Source organism: Protomyctophum bolini (assembly GCF_963924005.1).
Source record: "Protomyctophum bolini genome assembly, chromosome: 10".
Taxonomy (NCBI): Eukaryota; Metazoa; Chordata; class Actinopteri; order Myctophiformes; family Myctophidae; genus Protomyctophum; species Protomyctophum bolini.
In genome coordinates this window covers 42,891,373-42,909,699 of record NC_137871.1, presented here as the reverse complement: position 1 = coordinate 42,909,699, position 18,327 = coordinate 42,891,373, and the positions used below count along the sequence as shown (strand labels likewise).

Below are 18,327 nucleotides of genomic sequence, written 5' to 3'. Positions count from 1 at the left end.
AGACAGACAGTAGGACAGCTGAGAGGGAGACAGTGTATAGGAGAGACAGACAGTAGGACAGCTGAGAGGGAGACAGTGTAGGAGAGACAGACAGTAGGACAGCTGAGAGGGAGACAGTGTAGGAGAGACAGACAGTAGGACAGCTGAGAGGGAGACAGTGTGAGACAGACAGTAGGTCAGCTGAGAGGGAGACAGTGTAGGAGAGACAGACAGTAGGACAGCTGAGAGGGAGACAGTGTAGGAGAGACAGACAGTAGGACAGCTGAGAGGGAGACAGTGTGAGACAGACAGTAGGTCAGCTGAGAGGGAGACAGTGTAGGAGAGACAGACAGTAGGACAGCTGAGAGGGAGACAGTGTAGGAGAGACAGACAGTGGGGAGGGAGTGAGGGGGGTTTTGAGAAGAGCACGCACCACTGCAGAAACGGACGTGAATTGGAGGTTGCATTAGCTAATTGGATGTGTGTGTGTGTGTGTGTGTGTGTGTGTGTGCGTGTGTGTGTGTGTGTGTGTGTGTGTGTGCTTGTGTGTGTGCGTGTGCGCGTTGCAGAGGATGAGTGCTATGCCTTCGCCAACTGGATCAACTCGGCTCTGGAGAAAGACCCAGACTGCAAACACATCCTGCCCATCAACCCCAGCACTGACGCTCTGTTCGGGGCCGTGGGAGACGGGATCCTGCTCTGGTAAAGGTTCAACCCCCGTCTGTCCGTCACGTTATCCCCCCCCCCCCCCCGTCACTTTAAAGTTTAACCACATTAAAAACTGGTCGGAGTAACAAGTTCATTCCACTCGCTACGTCCGGCCGGGGAAACTCCCCAATGTCAGGTGAAAAGAAGCAGCTTGGACTCCTCATGCATAGAAGGAAGCATGAGGTCAGTCCGCTTTCACCCAGGGTTAGTGATGGAGGGTAAAAAAGAAATATTAATAATAATAATTAAAACATCCCATACTCCCATAATGGGCAGATGATGCTAATTATCACTGGACCATTTTCATCTTTTTAGTTTGTATTTAGAATATATATATTTTTAAATAACACACAATTTTTCACAGATTTTTGCCCAGGTTTTTTCTTGTCACGATTATTGAATGACTGTATAATGTTGTTATTGTTTATTTGCAGTAAGATGATCAACCTGTCTGTTCCTGACACCATCGATGAGAGGACCATCAACAAGAAGAAACTATCCCCTTTCACCACACAGGTTGGTTCACTCAACGAGTAAATGGTAAATGGTGCATTTATATAGAGCGTCGCAGTCCCTCCCCCTTTCAGAACGACGAGTGGCCCAGGAAATTAATCCCAATGCATTTTTCCCATAGGCTTTTCTTAAAGTATTTATTTAAAGACGGTTACGCCGCGGACAACGCCAACTCGGATCGTGACAAATCATGACAATGATCAAATCATTAGAAAGAAGAAAATAAAGGCACAGGAGACAACACAATTTGTTTTGTTTTTCTTCTTATAAATGATTTGATCGGCCCCAAAACATTGTGTTCATTGTCATGATTTGTCACGATCCGAGTTGGCTTTGTCCGCGGCGTAACCGTCTTTAAATAAATACTTTAAGAAAAGCCTATGGGGAAAAATGCATTGGGATTCATTTCCTGGGCCACTCGTCGTTCTGAAAGGGGGAGGGACTGCGACGCTCTATAGCGCCTTTATCCAAGGCGCTTTACATAGATGTGTGCATTACATTCACCCATTCATTCACACACACATTCATACACCGATTGCGGCGGAAGCCATGCAAGGCACCGACCAGCACATCGGGGGAGCAATTTGGGGTTCAGTGTCGAAGTGGACACTTCGACATGTAGACAGGAGGAGGAGCTGGGATTCGAACCTTTGGCATTGTCGCGTGCGTGCCCCCCATCCTGCCCTGATCCCCTCCCCTATACCCCAAATACAAATTGACCACGACAATAACCTTAATGATAGCGATAAATAAATACTGCAAACCAGATAGAATCATTATAAGGAAAGTTTATGCATGCACTATGTGTAGGCAGCGGTGGCCGAACGGATTGCGGAGCGGTCTTGATACCGGAAAGGTCGCCAGTTCGAATCAGCGGTCCGAGACACGTTAAAAAGTACCACCGCTGAAGTGCCCTTGAACAAGGCATGAAATGTTCTATGAAATAAGCAGGGCCTGGCTGTAAACAAGTATCTGATGCTTAGTCCAGTTACCCTGGGTAAACATAGTACCGTTCCTTTCCTTTCCTTTCCTACTACATGTAAACTCTTAATTTCCATTTTCCAAGCCATTCAAGTTGGCTGGAAAATGGTGCAAACGCGATTAATCTAAAAAAATAGTTTAATCCGTGGCATCCCTAATCTGGACGGAGTTACAGGACGTTGAGAAGAGATAGGGCAACAGTAATCTTATGATATTCAGTCGACTAAAACTAGACTAAAACTTTAAACCATTTAGAACGAAATTCCGTTCAAAAGACTAAAACGACATCCAAATGTGTTGTGATCATCGGTGACACGTGTGTGTGTGTGTGTGTGTGTGTGTGCGTGCGTGCGTGCGTGCGCGCGTGCGCGTGTGTGTTCAGGAGAATCTCAACCTGGCGCTGAACTCGGCGTCGGCCATCGGTTGCCACGTGGTGAACATCGGAGCTCAGGACCTGAAGGAGGGGAAGCCTCACCTGGTGCTGGGCCTGCTGTGGCAGATCATCAAGATCGGCCTGTTCGCCGACATCGAGCTGAGCCGCAACGAAGGTAGCGCACGCACGCACGCACGCACACGCACGCACGCACGCACGCACGCACGCACGCACGCACGCACGCACGCACGCACGCACGCACGCACGCACGCACGCACGCACGCACGCACGCACGCACGCACACACACGCACACACGCACACACAAACACACCTTCCGCATGTCTGGAACAGACTCCCAGAAACCTGCAGGTCTGCTACAGCTCAAGTATTTCCAATCGCAGCGAAGAAAAAAACCTTTCTGTACGTCTGTCACGTACCTGTATACTGCCTTTTCATTCTTTACTTCTTTGATGATGCATTACTTCATACGTCTCCTGCACTGGTCGTCATTTCACTCTCTTATTTAAATGTTACTTCTTTTGTTTTTTGTTTTCTTTTGCATTCAAATGTCCCTTTTTTTTATATACACTTAATTTGCTTAATGTCATATGTAAATCACATTGAGAGTTGGCCTTGTCGTTGTTGAAATGTGCTAAACAAATTAACTTGGCTTGCCTCTGCCGGGGCCTAATACTATTACCTTGATTAAAAACAACATTGATGTCCCTCCCTCCCACAACTTAAAGCAGACTCATAGTCCTCTTCGTGTGTGTGTGTGTGTGTGTGTGTGTGTGTGTGTGTGTGTGTGTGTGTGTGTGTGTGTGTGCGTGTGTGCGTGTGCGTGTGCGTGTAGTTCTGGCAGCACTGCTCCGGGAGGGGGAGGAGTTGGAGGAGTTGCTGAAACTCAGTCCAGAAGAACTGCTGCTGCGCTGGGCCAACTTCCACCTCAGCAAGTCTGGCCTGCCCCCCATCAACAACCTGAGCTCTGATCTTAAGGTAAAAATAACTACCCTAACCCCCCCCCCCCCCCCCATCAACTACCTGAGCTCTGATCTTAAGGTAACATAATTACCCTAACCCCCCCCATCAACAACCTGAGCTCTGATGTCAAGGTAAAATAGTTACCCTAACACCCCCCCCCCCCATCAACAACCTGAGCTCTGAAGTCAAGGTAAAATAATTACCCTAACCCCCCCCCCCATCAACAACCTGATCCTAAAACCTTACTCTCGTGTTGCCAGACTGTTTTCTAAAACCCTACTCTCGTACTGCCAGACTGTTTTCTAAAACCCTACTCTCGTACTGCCAGACTGTTTTCTAAAACCCTACTGTCGTACTGCCAGACTGTTTTCTAAAACCCTACTCTCGTACTGCCAGACTGTTTTCTAAAACCCTACTGTCGTACTGCCAGACTGTTTTCTAAAACCCTCTCGTACTGCCAGACTGTTTTCTAAAACCCTCTCGTACTGCCAGACTGTTTTCCAAAACCCTCTCGTACTGCCAGACTGTTTTCTAAAACCCTCTCGTACTGCCAGACTGTTTTCTAAAACCCTCTCGTGTTGCCAGACTGTTTTCCAAAACCCTCTCGTACTGCCAGACTGTTTTCTAAAACCCTCTCGTACTGCCAGACTGTTTTCCAAAACCCTCTCGTACTGCCAGACTGTTTTCTAAAACCCTCTCGTACTGCCAGACTGTTTTCTAAAACCCTACTCTCGTACTGCCAGACTGTTTTCTAAAACCCTCTCGTACTGCCAGACTGTTTTCTAAAACCCTCTCGTACTGCCAGACTGTTTTCCAAAACCCTCTCGTACTGCCAGACTGTTTTCTAAAACCCTCTCGTACTGCCAGACTGTTTTCTAAAACCCTACTCTCGTACTGCCAGACTGTTTTCTAAAACCCTCTCGTACTGCCAGACTGTTTTCTAAATGCTTCCGTCATTCATTCAGTCTCTTATCATGAGTAAAACATGAAGCGGAAGTGGCGCCTCCTCCCCACTTCCTGTCTTTACAGTCGCGCAAATTAATCCTAATAATAATATCCTGCTATTTTTTTTCCAAAAATCACAGAACTACAAGCTCGTAGCGCGGCACTGGATCTGTTATTTTTCAATATAGCTAAAGTGTAACATAATGGCTTAAAACACCAAAAAGGCATCCCGCCCAGAATGGGTTAAACTCATGGTCTGTAAAAGGCATGCGGCCCACCCATCTGACCCCTTAACGGCCTCCCCAGTACCAGCTACTAACTGATCCATGCATGGGTGCAAACTGTGGTTTAATGTGGCCCGCAGGTTCATATCGGAATGCTGATATTTGTATATTTGTATTTAAGTTCATGAAGTTAACTTAAGTAAACTAAACTCATTTGAAATAACGAGGGTTCCAATTAAAATAATGGCAAAAAAAAGCAGATCTACAAGCTCAAAACGTGCCACAGTCTGACCACGTTTTGAGCTTGTAGATCACCTATGTTTGCTACCTGTGTGTCATAATATGACAAAGTATACAGGGCATTCATTACAAAAAAAAGTGAAATTAGTGAGATAAGAGATTTCTGCCCAACAGTAGCCTACCGGTATATTATGCAACGTGGGCCTCTGAATCATCACCGTTTCCCACCCCTGAACTAATCATTAACACTGTGCATGCTGTTGACTTAACCCATTTTGGACTGAGGTCGATTAAAAAAAAGGCTTCTAACAGTTTTCTGAAAAACCTATGTTTCTATAACAGGGTTCTCAAACATTTTCATGTAAAGGACCCCCAGAATCGATCTGTATCTGGCCACCGACCCCCATCTGAAAATATGTTGTTCCAGGTACCCCCACAGAAGCAGTAAAAAACATTCGCTCTGAAAGAATATATATTCAAAGATTTTGCGGCACATTTTCACGATTTTTCAAAAATAGCAGACCTACAATAACACAATGCTTTAAACACCAAAAGGGGTTCCTGACCAGAATGGGTTTGGCCCTCTGAATCATCAAAGTTTCCCACACCTGAACTAATCATTAAAACACTGTGCATGCTGTTGATGTAATAACCACGTGCGACTGACTGTGTGTGTCTGTCCGTCCTTGTCTGTCCTTTCATGTAGAATTTCCATTATTATCCTTTTTTTCTGTCTCTCTTGTTCATGACTTCTCACTGTGTTTCTCTTCCATCCTGCCTCAGATAGGTGACTTCTCCAACTCGGTGAAGGTATCTCATCTCCTCCTTCAATCTTTTTTTTCTTTTTCAGTCTCACTTTCACACGAGAACGAACAGAGAAAACAACCCGTTGTTGCATTCTCATTTTTTTTATTCAGATTTTACACGACGAAAACGCTGGCGTTTCGGAAGATTTACACTCTGGAAGGTGTTTTCCCTTTTTTGCGTTTTGACGTTTTCTATGAACGCCGTTCTCGTGTGAAAGTCTCTGCATTCTGTCAACATACTCTATCTCTGTCTGTCCGAATGCCAGTCTCTATTTACCATTTGACTTGTCATTGACTTGTTTTCAGAAAACATTCTGTTATAGGAAAGAAACCGAAAAGAAAATCTGATGTTTTTTTTAGGCAGCTGTTTTGCTCTTCAACATATCCTCTCTCTGTCTGCCAGGTGGAAACCTCATTATGTCCGACATCTAATCTGTGAAATTAAAATATAGCAAAAACTACAGTAGCAGATCTACAAGCCTAAAGGCATGTCGCTTGGCGGCACGTTTGGAGATTGTGGATCTGCTCCTTTTGATGCTTTTGAGGGCAGTGGTTCCCAAACCTTTTCATGTCAAGGACCCCCAAATCGACACGAATTAGCCCACGGACCCCCCATTTGAAAAATATATGCCAGGGACCCCCATAAGAGAAGAGTGTCACGGCTCTAGCAGTGATTCTCAACTCGTTTAATGTCAAGGACCCCCCCAGTTTGACATGCATATTAAAGTCTACATTTAATGGCATTTCTATCTCTGGGACCCCCAATTTATATCAGTTACAGACCCATAAGGATCCATCATTGGTTCCAAACTATCATCTATAGCTGGGGACCCCCTTGGACTCTCTCAAGGACCCCTGGGGGTCCCGGCGGGACCCCACTTTGGGAACTACTGAATTAGGGCGTTCATTTACGGGGGAAAAAAACCCTACAAAAAATAAATAAAAATATGCAGATTTGAGGTTTCTGTCTGACAGCAACGATATCTACAATTTGAAGTAGGAAGTAACATGTGTGTGTGTGTGTGTGTGTGTGTGTGTGTGTGTGTGTGTGTGTGTGTGTGTGTGTGTGTGTGTGTGTGTGTCACTGCGTGTGTGTGTGTGTGTGTGTGTGTGTGTGTGTGTGTGTGTGTGCGCGCGCGTGTGTGTGTGTAGGATTCCAGGGCGTACTACCACCTCCTCCAGCAGATCGCTCCTGACGGCAGCAAAGAGGGCGTCGCCCGTATCCAAATCGACATGACCGGTCTGAACGTAAGTAAAGTGGGCTGGTCCATCATTATGGTTTCGACTGGTTCTCTGATAGAGCTCAATATTGCACCCAAAAACCCTGAACTGTTAACCCATTCTGACCTGAGATCAGATAAAAAAAATCTACATTCTGACAGTTTTCTGAAAAAGCTATGTTTCTATGTCAGTCGCTCTTCGATTTTTCAAAAACAGCAGCTGGCGCGCTGGCGCGCTATGAGCTTGTAGATCTGCTATTTTTCAATAGCTAAAGCATGACATGATGCACCAAAAGGGGTTCCCGCCCAAAATGGATTAATAATAATAATAATAATTTGTATAGCACCTTTCATGACATGAAATGCAGCTCAAAGTGCTTTACAGAGCAATGGAGAAAAAAAAGAAAAGAAAAGCAAGGCATAAACATTAAAAAACAAGAGCAGTAATGCAATACAGTGAGGACATGAATAACAACAAAATGAAAAAGATCAATTAAAAGCAAGGGTGTAGAAGTGGGTCTTGAGCTGAGCTTTAAAAATGTCTACAGAGGCTGCCTGTCGAAGGTACAGTGGGAGTTTGTTCCATGCCGTCGGCCCGTAGAAGCAAAAAGCTGCTACAGTACAGTACAGTGAAGCCAAAACTGGAGTAATATGTTCTCTCATTGTCCTACTGTTTGTGATGTCACAGCCTGCAAATCACATACTGTATATGCCAATGGGATTTGCCGAAAGAATAAGGTCGCGAATACAAGCGGCTGGAAAGAGTTTTCTCCAACGGGTGGCTGCAGGTAACCTGACGCTGCCAGATGGGGGCGGTATTGGGCATGTTCCCCAACACAGCTTCCATCTGGGATTTCTCAGGGAGTTCAGCTAACACCAATCCGTTCCGTACCGAACCAATCAGCGTGAGCTAAGGGCGGGATATGTGCGAAACCGGATGTGAAGCTATATAGACACATCAATATGATTGGTTGTGTTTGCACGCCCACACGGTGATAGACAGACGGTCCCATCCAATCATCTACCAAGTATCTTGAAAAAAAGGAACAGCCCCGTCATCGAATTTGCTTCCGCGATCCCAGATCCCAATAAGCTGTGAAACAGATTTGTGTAGCAAGCTTCTTGGATCTGGCAGCGTCAGGTTAGGCTGCAGGCACCCTTAGAGAGAGGGTGAGAAGTTCAGTCACACGGGAGAGACTCGGAGTAGAACCGCTGCTTATTCGCTTGGAAAGGAGCCAGCTGAGGTGGTTCGGGCATCTGGTTAGGATGCCTCTCGGGCGTCTCCCTAGGGAGGTCCTCGACACACGTCCCACTGGGAGGAGACCCCGTGAACCTAAAAGACCTAAACAAAACTTAAAAAAAATTCCTATAATTGGTTCTCACTAATGCACATATACGACAGCTGTGGTTGAGTCAGGAAACGCAAGACGACGTGAAGTAGCGTTTTATGCGTCCCGCTGTGCCTTGAAATACAACACCAACTCGGTGCCCGTGTATCGATTAGGTCATAAATATGCTCTCAGGCGTCCTTGTAGAATGATTTTATGTAACCCACATTTACAGTGCGGGACATTTTGATGAGCACTTAACTCTAAAAATATCCCTGAGCGCACCACGGACGGACGGGTGCATTAACAGAAACGGTGTGCATCGTTCAAAGGTTCCACTGGGAACATTATTAAGCCTTGTGTTCAAGGAGTGTCGTGTTTGTTCAGCGGTGCACAAAGTACTCCACTCCAGCACTTGAGTCAAAGTATACATGTCTATAGATTTGTTCCATGCCGTCGGCCTGTAGAAGCAAAAAGCTGCTTCCCCGTATTTTGTAGTTGCCACTTTTTTAGGCAAAGCGAGCAGGCCAGCAATGGAAGACCTTGGGGGGCGGTTTGGGACATATTTAGGCAGGCAATCATGTAGGTAGGAAGGTGCGAGACCATTGAGAGCTTTATACACAAGTAAAATAATTTTAAAATCAATCGTAAAAACAACCTGTCAGGTCTATAGATACTCCTCAACCATAGGCCAAAGTTGTACTTGAATATTGGGATTACACACTTTAAAAGAAATACTCAAATTGTCCATACAATGTACATATATATATATATATTAATGCATTGATTTATATTGAAATGTTTGATATCCCAGTTTAAAAAATCACTCATTTTCTGTCTAAAAAAAAATGAATCAATAATAGTGAAATTAGTCGATCTACAAGCTCCCAGCATGTCGCAGCGGCGGCGCGTTGTGATCGGGTAGAGCTGCTAACTCCCTAGAAATGTAGTGTCAAAGTCAGTCGGTTTGGGCAGACGTCAAATTTCTCTTTTGGCTCTCGAGATAAAATCAGCACTTCTGTTGAGTGGAACTGTTCGGTTATAGGCCGCACACACACGCACACACACACACAGTCACACACACACACGCACACACGCACACACAGCTGTGTATCCTGTCATTCAGTGCCAGGATGAGGTAACAACACTTAAAACAGGCCAACAGGAAACATAGGAAGTTCAGCTTCCATTCTGTCCCACGACTGAATGAATGAATTCACCTACACCCACAGAGCTGCGTGCGTGCATGCGTGCGTGCCAAGTGAAATGAGCTCTCTCTGAATGGCGGTGCTACTACAGTCTTATTGTACAGGAGAGAGCAATGGTTCTCAACTAGCTACAACCTATCTCAAACCCTAACCCTATAAACCTAACCTCCCACAGGGCAGCACACCTTTTGGTGTTTTAAACATTATGTTGTAATTTAGCCATTGAAAAATAGCAGATCTCCTAATATCTAATAATCTAATAATATTATATACAAAAGAACGTGGATAACAAACAAAAAACTAAACTATACGGAAAGAAAAAGAAAAGAAAAAAGTAAAAGAAAATAAGGCTGCATTTTTCATATTACAACAAACATTCAATGAAATCCTATTGCAATATCGCTAGGCTGAGAGAAGAGATTCCACTTTTCCCTCTTTTTATAGAATTTATCCTCTTAGTAGTCTCAGTATGAATGTTAGTTTTTCCATAGAATACAGTTCCTCAATAATGTCCATCCATTGATCTTTCGTTGGTGGGTCCTGTTGGTACCAGCGTCGTGTGTTCGCTTTTTTACTTGATGCTAAGAGGATCTTGATTCAATATTTATCATGTATTAGAAACTCTTCAGGGATATTTCCCAACAGTAGAAAAGAAACAGACAGACAGAGGTATCTCAAAACACAGAATGGTCTCCAAGGTGGAGTGGATATCCTGCCAGTATTTCTGAATCTTAGGACAAGACCAGAAAATATGAGCGTGGCCCGCCCCTTTAGCTGCTGTTTTAACGGTCCTCTGTAACCCGTCCCCCCGTCCCCCCCGTCCCCTCGTCCAGGAGAGGACGGACCTCCGCAGGGCAGAGTGCATGCTGCTGCAGGCGGACCGTCTGGGCTGCCGGCAGTTTGTGACCCCGGGCGACGTGGTGAGCGGGAACCCCAAACTCAACCTGGCCTTCGTGGCCAACCTGTTCAACAAGTTCCCTGCCCTGGAGAAACCCGAGAACCAGGACTTCCATCTAGCAAGTATGGAGGAGACGGGTCGCACGCACGCACACAACGCACGCACACACACACGCACGCAACGCACATGCACGCACATGCACGTGCGCACATAGTATACACACTCACTCTTTTTTCAATTTTTCACAAAATACCCAGAACACTCGTCCACAGCCCTCCCCACATACATAGAAGACAACACACAACACACGACAAAACAACTGCTTTACTGAGGACCGACATGATGAAAATGATTGAAAATGGCTGAAGAAGTGTGTGTTTTTGTTTTCACCTGATGGTGATGGTGTGAAAACACCATGTACATACACACACATGCACATACACACACACACACACATGCACATACAGTACACATGCACATACACAGTACACACACATGGACATAACTCTGTGCTGCATTGAATCATCATGGTTCTACCTCCATCTATTGAGCAGTGTTGGTATTACACATCAGACAATTCCCCAACTATACTGTATCTGTCTCTCAATTGTTTAAATTCAATGACATTGTGGCTTTATTCGCATGACAATCATTCTTATGTTGCCAAAGCATTCATGGAAAAAAAATATCGTAAAAAGTTTACTTGGATTTGGTTGTTTCGATCCAATAGTTTCCGTATTTATTTTGTTTCTGTCGATTAATAACTTGGTTGCTCTCTCTCTCTCTCTCTCTCTCTCTCTCTCTCTCTCTCTCTCTCTCAGGTGAGACGAGAGAGGAGCGAACGTTCCGCAACTGGATGAATTCTCTAGGCGTCAACCCTTATGTCAACCACATCTATGGGTTAGTACAGTATTAACCCTTATGTCAACCACATCTATGGGTTAGTACAGTATTAACCCTTATGTCAACCACATCTATGGGTTAGTACAGTATTAACCCTTATGTCAACCACATCTATGGGTTAGTACAGTATTAACCCTTATGTCAACCACATCTATGGGTTAGTACAGTATTAACCCTTATGTCAACCACATCTATGGGTTAGTACAGTATCTGTCAACCCTTATGTCAACCACATCTATGGGTTAGTACAGTATTAACCCTTATGTCAACCACATCTATGGGTTAGTACAGTATTAACCCTTATGTCAACCACATCTATGGGTTAGTACAGTATTAACCCTTATGTCAACCACATCTATGGGTTAGTACAGTATTAACCCTTATGTCAACCACATCTATGGGTTAGTACAGTATTAACCCTTATGTCAACCACATCTATGGGTTAGTACAGTATTAACCCTTATGTCAACCACATCTATGGGTTAGTACAGTATTAACCCTTATGTCAACCACATCTATGGGTTAGTACAGTATTAACCCTTATGTCAACCACATCTATGGGTTAGTACAGTATCTGTCAACCCTTATGTCAACCACATCTATGGGTTAGTACAGTATCTGTCAACCCTTATGTCAACCACATCTATGGGTTAGTACAGTATCTGTCAACCCTTATGTCAACCACATCTATGGGTTAGTACAGTATCTGTCAACCCTTATTGTAGCGGACCCAGCTGGCCTTTTAAGGATGAAGTCTGAACTGATGATTTTGAAGTTGCTTTATTCATAGATCAACGTAGAACTGGGACAGAAACAAAATACAATGTATCAATGGTCATAAATCACTACAATATAATCCATAAACTGTTCCAATCTCAGGCACAAAATACATTTTCCATGCAACACTAACGTACATTACACAATACATAAACAGCCTTCTGCATACATTTTAACAATAATACCAAATACCAATAACAGTGCAAGCAAATCAATAAAATACCTTGTCCCCCTTTCCAGCTAGGTGCTATATTCTGTGTGTGACATCAGTTCGTTCCATGGTTAGTTGGCATTTGACCGTTCCTTTGGCCTCCCTTTCCTTAGCCATCCACATAACCAACCAACTTCAGCCACACCATTTGTGTGCTGTCTGTTCCAAGTCTTCTCTGTACTGAGGCAGCATTTCCTTGTTTTTAACCACAGTGCCACAGCTGAGCTGAGTCCCAATCATCTGATTCACATCAGCTGTGATCAGTTGTTGGCACACTTCCTGTTCCAATGCCTCACAACACTGAATATATACTAAACAATAAAGTATTACCTGTGGGTCCGTTACACTCCCACCAAATCATACAGTGATTTAAAAGCAATGTACATAAATCACAAATGATTTAAAATTACGTGACCCCAGATGCATTTAAAATTCTTAGAATAGGTAAGAGTGAGTTGTACCATCTTTCTCCCACCTTGAGTACTCCATCTCCAATGAGAGCATGCTCAGCATTGACTTCCAGGAGCCTAGTGTCCTGGGCCTTGAACCTTCTAGCCATGGCTGGTTTCCCTTTGATGGGCAGGGATGCCTGCGCTTTGTCTGGTTGTCTTCGCACTCCTCTAGGCCTCCGTTCCCCTTTGACTGCTGCCGGGGAGTCTTGCTTGGTAGCCCCCTTGTAGGCCATCGCGGCCACTGCATTAGGCTCGGCCTCTCCGGCCTGCAGAGTACCAGCTCCCACCGAATCCCCTGGTGCCTTGGGATGTGAGGCCAGGGTAGCTGCACCCTGCTGGGCTGAGTCTTTAGGCTTCACCACTGCTGCTCCCTCCGTCACCTCCAGCTGCTTCTTGATGACCGTTTCTTCCTCACCAGCCGGCGCACCTGGGCCTGGCTGCTTTTGTTGAATCTCTTCATGCTGCTCCTTCATGGCAGTCAGGGGTTTCTCCTGCTGCTCCTTCATGGCAGTCAGGGGTTTCTCCTGCTGCTCCTTCATGGCAGTCAGGGGTTTCTCCTGCTGCTCCTTCTCTACGGCCGCCCTCTGTTGCTCCTGCTCAGCAGCCAGGAGCCTCTGCTGCTCTCTCTTCTCTGCAGCAGCCCTCTGTTGCTCCTGCTCAGCCCTCTTCTCTGCGGCAGCCCTCCGTTGCCTCTCCTTAGCAGCCAGGAACCTCCTCTGTATCTCCTCTTGCCTCTCATGTTGTCTTTGAACTTCCAGAGCTTTCCTTTGTTCTTCCTGCTCACGTATAATTTCGTACTCATGAAAATAATTATGCACTTCCATTCCGTAAAACTTTCCATTTACCGTATTCTCAGCAACAACTTTGAAAAGATCTCTTGAAGCGCATTCACATATAGCCACTCGGCCTCGTAGACCATCAGGTGGTGTGATGCATTTCTGGATTATTTTACCATACAGTTCAAAAATGTCTTTACTCTTCTCCAAGGTGTAAAGGAGAAGTCTTGGGTCCCTCTCTGTAACGCTGGACCTTAACTGTTTCTTTACTATTCGTGCTGCCATTTTCCAATGTTCATATAGTTCAAAAATACTTTTCAACTTATGCTCAACCTCGGAATCTGTATCGTCTGCCATTTTGTAAAAGAAACAGAGAATAAACCTTAAATGGCCATAGAAAATAATTTAGCACAGAAAACTATATTTCCCTTAGACAACTACATGTATTATTAATTAAACAAAAATAATCTTGGAAATCATAAACATCTGAAAATGTAATTAAACAATCCTTGTGCAAGTCTAGTAGCTTGTTCAGTTCCTTTTCCATATAGTTCATTTCCTGACCTTGTTCCTTTGAATGGAAGTTGTGTTTGTGTCTGTTCACCAGATCCATGTGCAGATGTCAGACTCAGAGTGAGAGAAGTCCATGTTTCCTTGCAGGTGGTAGATGATGAGGAGTCCAGTCGGGTAAAGTTCTACTGTAGCGGACCCAGCTGGCCTTTTAAGGATGAAGTCTGAACTGATGATTTTGAAGTTGCTTTATTCATAGATCAACGTAGAACTGGGACAGAAACAAAATACAATGTATCAATGGTCATAAATCACTACAATATAATCCATAAACTGTTCCAATCTCAGGCACAAAATACATTTTCCATGCAACACTAACGTACATTACACAATACATAAACAGCCTTCTGCATACATTTTAACAATAATACCAAATACCAATAACAGTGCAAGCAAATCAATAAAATACCTTGTCCCCCTTTCCAGCTAGGTGCTATATTCTGTGTGTGACATCAGTTCGTTCCATGGTTAGTTGGCATTTGACCGTTCCTTTGGCCTCCCTTTCCTTAGCCATCCACATAACCAACCAACTTCAGCCACACCATTTGTGTGCTGTCTGTTCCAAGTCTTCTCTGTACTGAGGCAGCATTTCCTTGTTTTTAACCACAGTGCCACAGCTGAGCTGAGTCCCAATCATCTGATTCACATCAGCTGTGATCAGTTGTTGGCACACTTCCTGTTCCAATGCCTCACAACACTGAATATATACTAAACAATAAAGTATTACCTGTGGGTCCGTTACACTTATGTCAACCACATCTATGGGTTAGTACAGTATTAACCCTTATGTCAACCACATCTATGGGTTAGTACAGTATTAACCCTTATGTCAACCACATCTATGGGTTAGTACAGTATTAACCCTTATGTCAACCACATCTATGGGTTAGTACAGTATTAACCCTTATGTCAACCACATCTATGGGTTAGTACAGTATTAACCCTTATGTCAACCACATCTATGGGTTAGTACAGTATTAACCCTTATGTCAACCACATCTATGGGTTAGTACAGTATTAACCCTTATGTCAACCACATCTATGGGTTAGTACAGTATTAACCCTTATGTCAACCACATCTATGGGTTAGTACAGTATTAACCCTTATGTCAACCACATCTATGGGTTAGTACAGTATTGTTTTTACACTATTGGCTATTTCTCTTTCACCCATCAACGCCCAAAACGATGAATGCATTTGTCCGCAGACCACCATCTGTACATGCTTTGTACAGATGGTGGTCTGCACAAGGCGCGCGATGCGAGCAGTGACTCTTTGGCTTAAACAACGATATAGCGGAGAGAAAGGCATGCTTGGATTGGTCTCATTTATTTTAAACAATAAGCAACAACTGTTGCAGCCTTCATGAAAGCAGTGACGCACAAATAATTAGGCTTAATAAAACATCCGACCGTAACAAGTCAACTGCCTGAAACAGGCATTACCTCTCCATCAAATAAAAATATATAGAATCCAAACTCCTCTGTCAATTGTAAACGAACGGTAACATGAATGAACTCTTCAAGCCTGACACTTGTTATTAACAATTAAATGCCAAAGAGAAAAGGTGTTTTGGTCTGGGTCTGTAGGAGCAAAAAATATCAATTCTCCGCATCGCCAAAATAAATCTATAGGCCTAGTTTAATTCGTGCCATTATACTCAGCCAATATGCACAACGCAGCGCATGAGATTGCAGATCTTTGAATTTTCGGTGCACTGAGCGCACTCACCATGTGAATCCAAGCAGGTCCTCACAAGTATAATGTAGGCTACACCGCCAGGCTCCACAAGGTTCTCAGCGCAATGGCACATCGATAAAAGTTGGGATTTTATAGTGGCATTATTCAGGCAATACTCAACAGATTGTTATAATTCCAAGTGATCTATAATCTGTGAAGTTTATATTTTCATTTTCGTGTAAGTAATGTTTTTATACGATTTATCAAACATGGTAGCCTATATTTAATAATAATGTCCACTGAGCTGTGGTGCATGCGCTTGCCTTCCTTGTTGTTAACACGGGGAAAGAGGAGGCGTTGCGAGGTGCTGCGAGGCGCAAGCATGGCTCGCGGACCAAAAGCGGCCGCTTTTTTTTTAATGACTATTCGATTCAAAATTTAAAAATCGATTCCCGTGCGTATCGATTGAACGTCGATTAATCGATTTTTTTGGGTCAGCCCTACTCGACACAGACGTCTTCAAATGTTACTCAATATCATCAGGCAGTTGACGAATAACGTTCATCGTATTTTTTCAGTCAACGGCATTAAAGGTAGAGTAAGTGATTTCACTCAAAAAACCTTAGGTCCCACAGCCAAAAACGAAACCTAAGCCTTCGTCCAATCAGGATAGAGAGTCAATAACGAAACCTAAGGTTTTTTGACCCCCCAGGGGTTAACTGGGGACAGGGAGGAACTCCTTATATGGTCAGCACACTCTATAGTAGAGAGGATTATCACAACAAAACAAAAAAAAATAAGTGATATTTGAATTAAGTGAAATCACTTACTCTACCTTTAACACAAACGTGTGCCTGTGTGTGTGTGTGTGTGTGTGTGTGTGTGTGTGTGTGTGTGTGTGTGTGTGTGTGTGTGTGTGTGTGCCTGTGTGTGTGTGTGTGTGTGTGTGTGTGTGCCTGTGTGTGCCTGTGTGTGTGTGTGCGTGCGTGTGTGTGTGTGCGTGCGTGCCCACAGTGACCTTCTGGATGCGTTGGTGATCCTCCAGCTGTTTGAGAAGAGTGGCGTTCCCGTGGACTGGGACCACAGGGTCAACATGCCTCCGTACTCCAGGCTAGGAGCCAACATGAAGAAGGTCCGTGTATTTTATGGCCATTTCAATTCTATAATTTCGTATCTGAGACAAACGGTATTCAAGAATACCGTTTGGTGTTCTGAATGCTGTTTGTCAAATATAGAGAAATGGTGAATTAAAACATAGAATACGGTTTGGTGTTCTGAATGCTGTTTGTCAAATATAGAGAAATGGTGAATTAAAACATAGAATACGGTTTGGTGTTCTGAATGCTGTTTGTCAAATATAGAGAAATGGTGAATTAAAACATAGAATACGGTTTGGTGTTCTGAATGCTGTTTGTCAAATATAGAGAAATGGTGAATTAAAACATAGAATACGGTTTGGTGTTCTGAATGCTGTTTGTCAAATATAGAGAAATGGTGAATTAAAACATAGAATACGGTTTGGTGTTCTGAATGCTGTTTGTCAAATATAGAGAAATGGTGAATTAAAACATAGAATACGGTTTGGTGTTCTGAATGCTGTTTGTCAAATATAGAGAAATGGTGAATTAAAACATAGAATACGGTTTGGTGTTCTGAATGCTGTTTGTCAAATATAGAGAAATGGTGAATTAAAACATAGAATACGGTTTGGTTTTCTGAATGCTGTTTGTCAAATATAGAAATGGTGAATTAAAACATAGAATACGGTTTGGTGTTCTGAATGCTGTTTGTCAAATATAGAAATGGTGAATTAAAACATAGAATACGGTTTGGTGTTCTGAATGCTGTTTGTCAAATATAGAAATGGTGAATTAAAACATAGAATACGGTTCGTTTTCTGAATACTGTTTAGAAATGGTTCGTTAAAAACCTAGAAATAGGTATTTAAAACGAGAATATAACCCGATTCACACGGTTTCACAAATCACACATTAGGACAAGTTTTCATACAAAAGTATTCACTTGTGTTTTTCTTTAATCCATTTAATGATGAAGTATTAACAGGAGCTTGTGGCTAAATAATGAACGCAGGTACAGCTATTTCTTACGAGGGGTCAGGTTCGGTATTACCCGGTGCCAATTGCGCCTTTCTGACCGACCCGGTGATGCCTTACCATGCCTTTGAACCACCACTAGATGGAGGCCAATGAGCTGAAGTGTGTGTGTGTGTGTGTGTGTGTGTGTGTGTGTGTGTGTGCGTGCGTGCGCGTGCACAGATAGAGAACTGTAACTACGCGGTGGAAGTGGGGGCGTCGGCTGGATTCTCATTGGTCGGGATCCAAGGAACCGACCTCTCAGACGGCAACGAGACGCTGACCCTCGCTCTGGTGTGGCAACTCATGAGGAGGTACCACACGCACAGCACGCACACACACACACACACACACACACACACACACACACACACACACAGCACGCACACCGCACACGCAAACACACGTGCTTGAAACGGTGGGTTTCAAGTGCTCTGAACTGACGGTGGTGGTGTTGTG

General features: G+C 43.9%; 1 protein-coding gene and 1 long non-coding RNA gene across 2 annotated transcripts in view; both read left to right on the top strand.

Annotated features, from left to right (window-relative positions):
- LOC308322944 overlaps positions 1–18,327 on the top strand; it is a 447,594-nt gene that overhangs the window by 423,796 nt on the left and 5,471 nt on the right. The window lies entirely within an intron of this gene.
- LOC308322934 (plastin-3-like) overlaps positions 1–18,327 on the top strand; it is a 37,095-nt gene that overhangs the window by 13,297 nt on the left and 5,471 nt on the right. Inside the window, exons 5-13 of the mRNA XM_080774430.1 lie at positions 549–681; positions 1,122–1,203; positions 2,564–2,729; positions 3,409–3,551; positions 6,904–6,999; positions 10,341–10,527; positions 11,227–11,305; positions 16,790–16,907; positions 18,052–18,182. Of these exons, the coding sequence (XP_080630556.1) occupies positions 549–681; positions 1,122–1,203; positions 2,564–2,729; positions 3,409–3,551; positions 6,904–6,999; positions 10,341–10,527; positions 11,227–11,305; positions 16,790–16,907; positions 18,052–18,182 (1,135 nt within the window). The remainder of the gene's footprint in view (positions 1–548; positions 682–1,121; positions 1,204–2,563; positions 2,730–3,408; positions 3,552–6,903; positions 7,000–10,340; positions 10,528–11,226; positions 11,306–16,789; positions 16,908–18,051; positions 18,183–18,327) is intronic.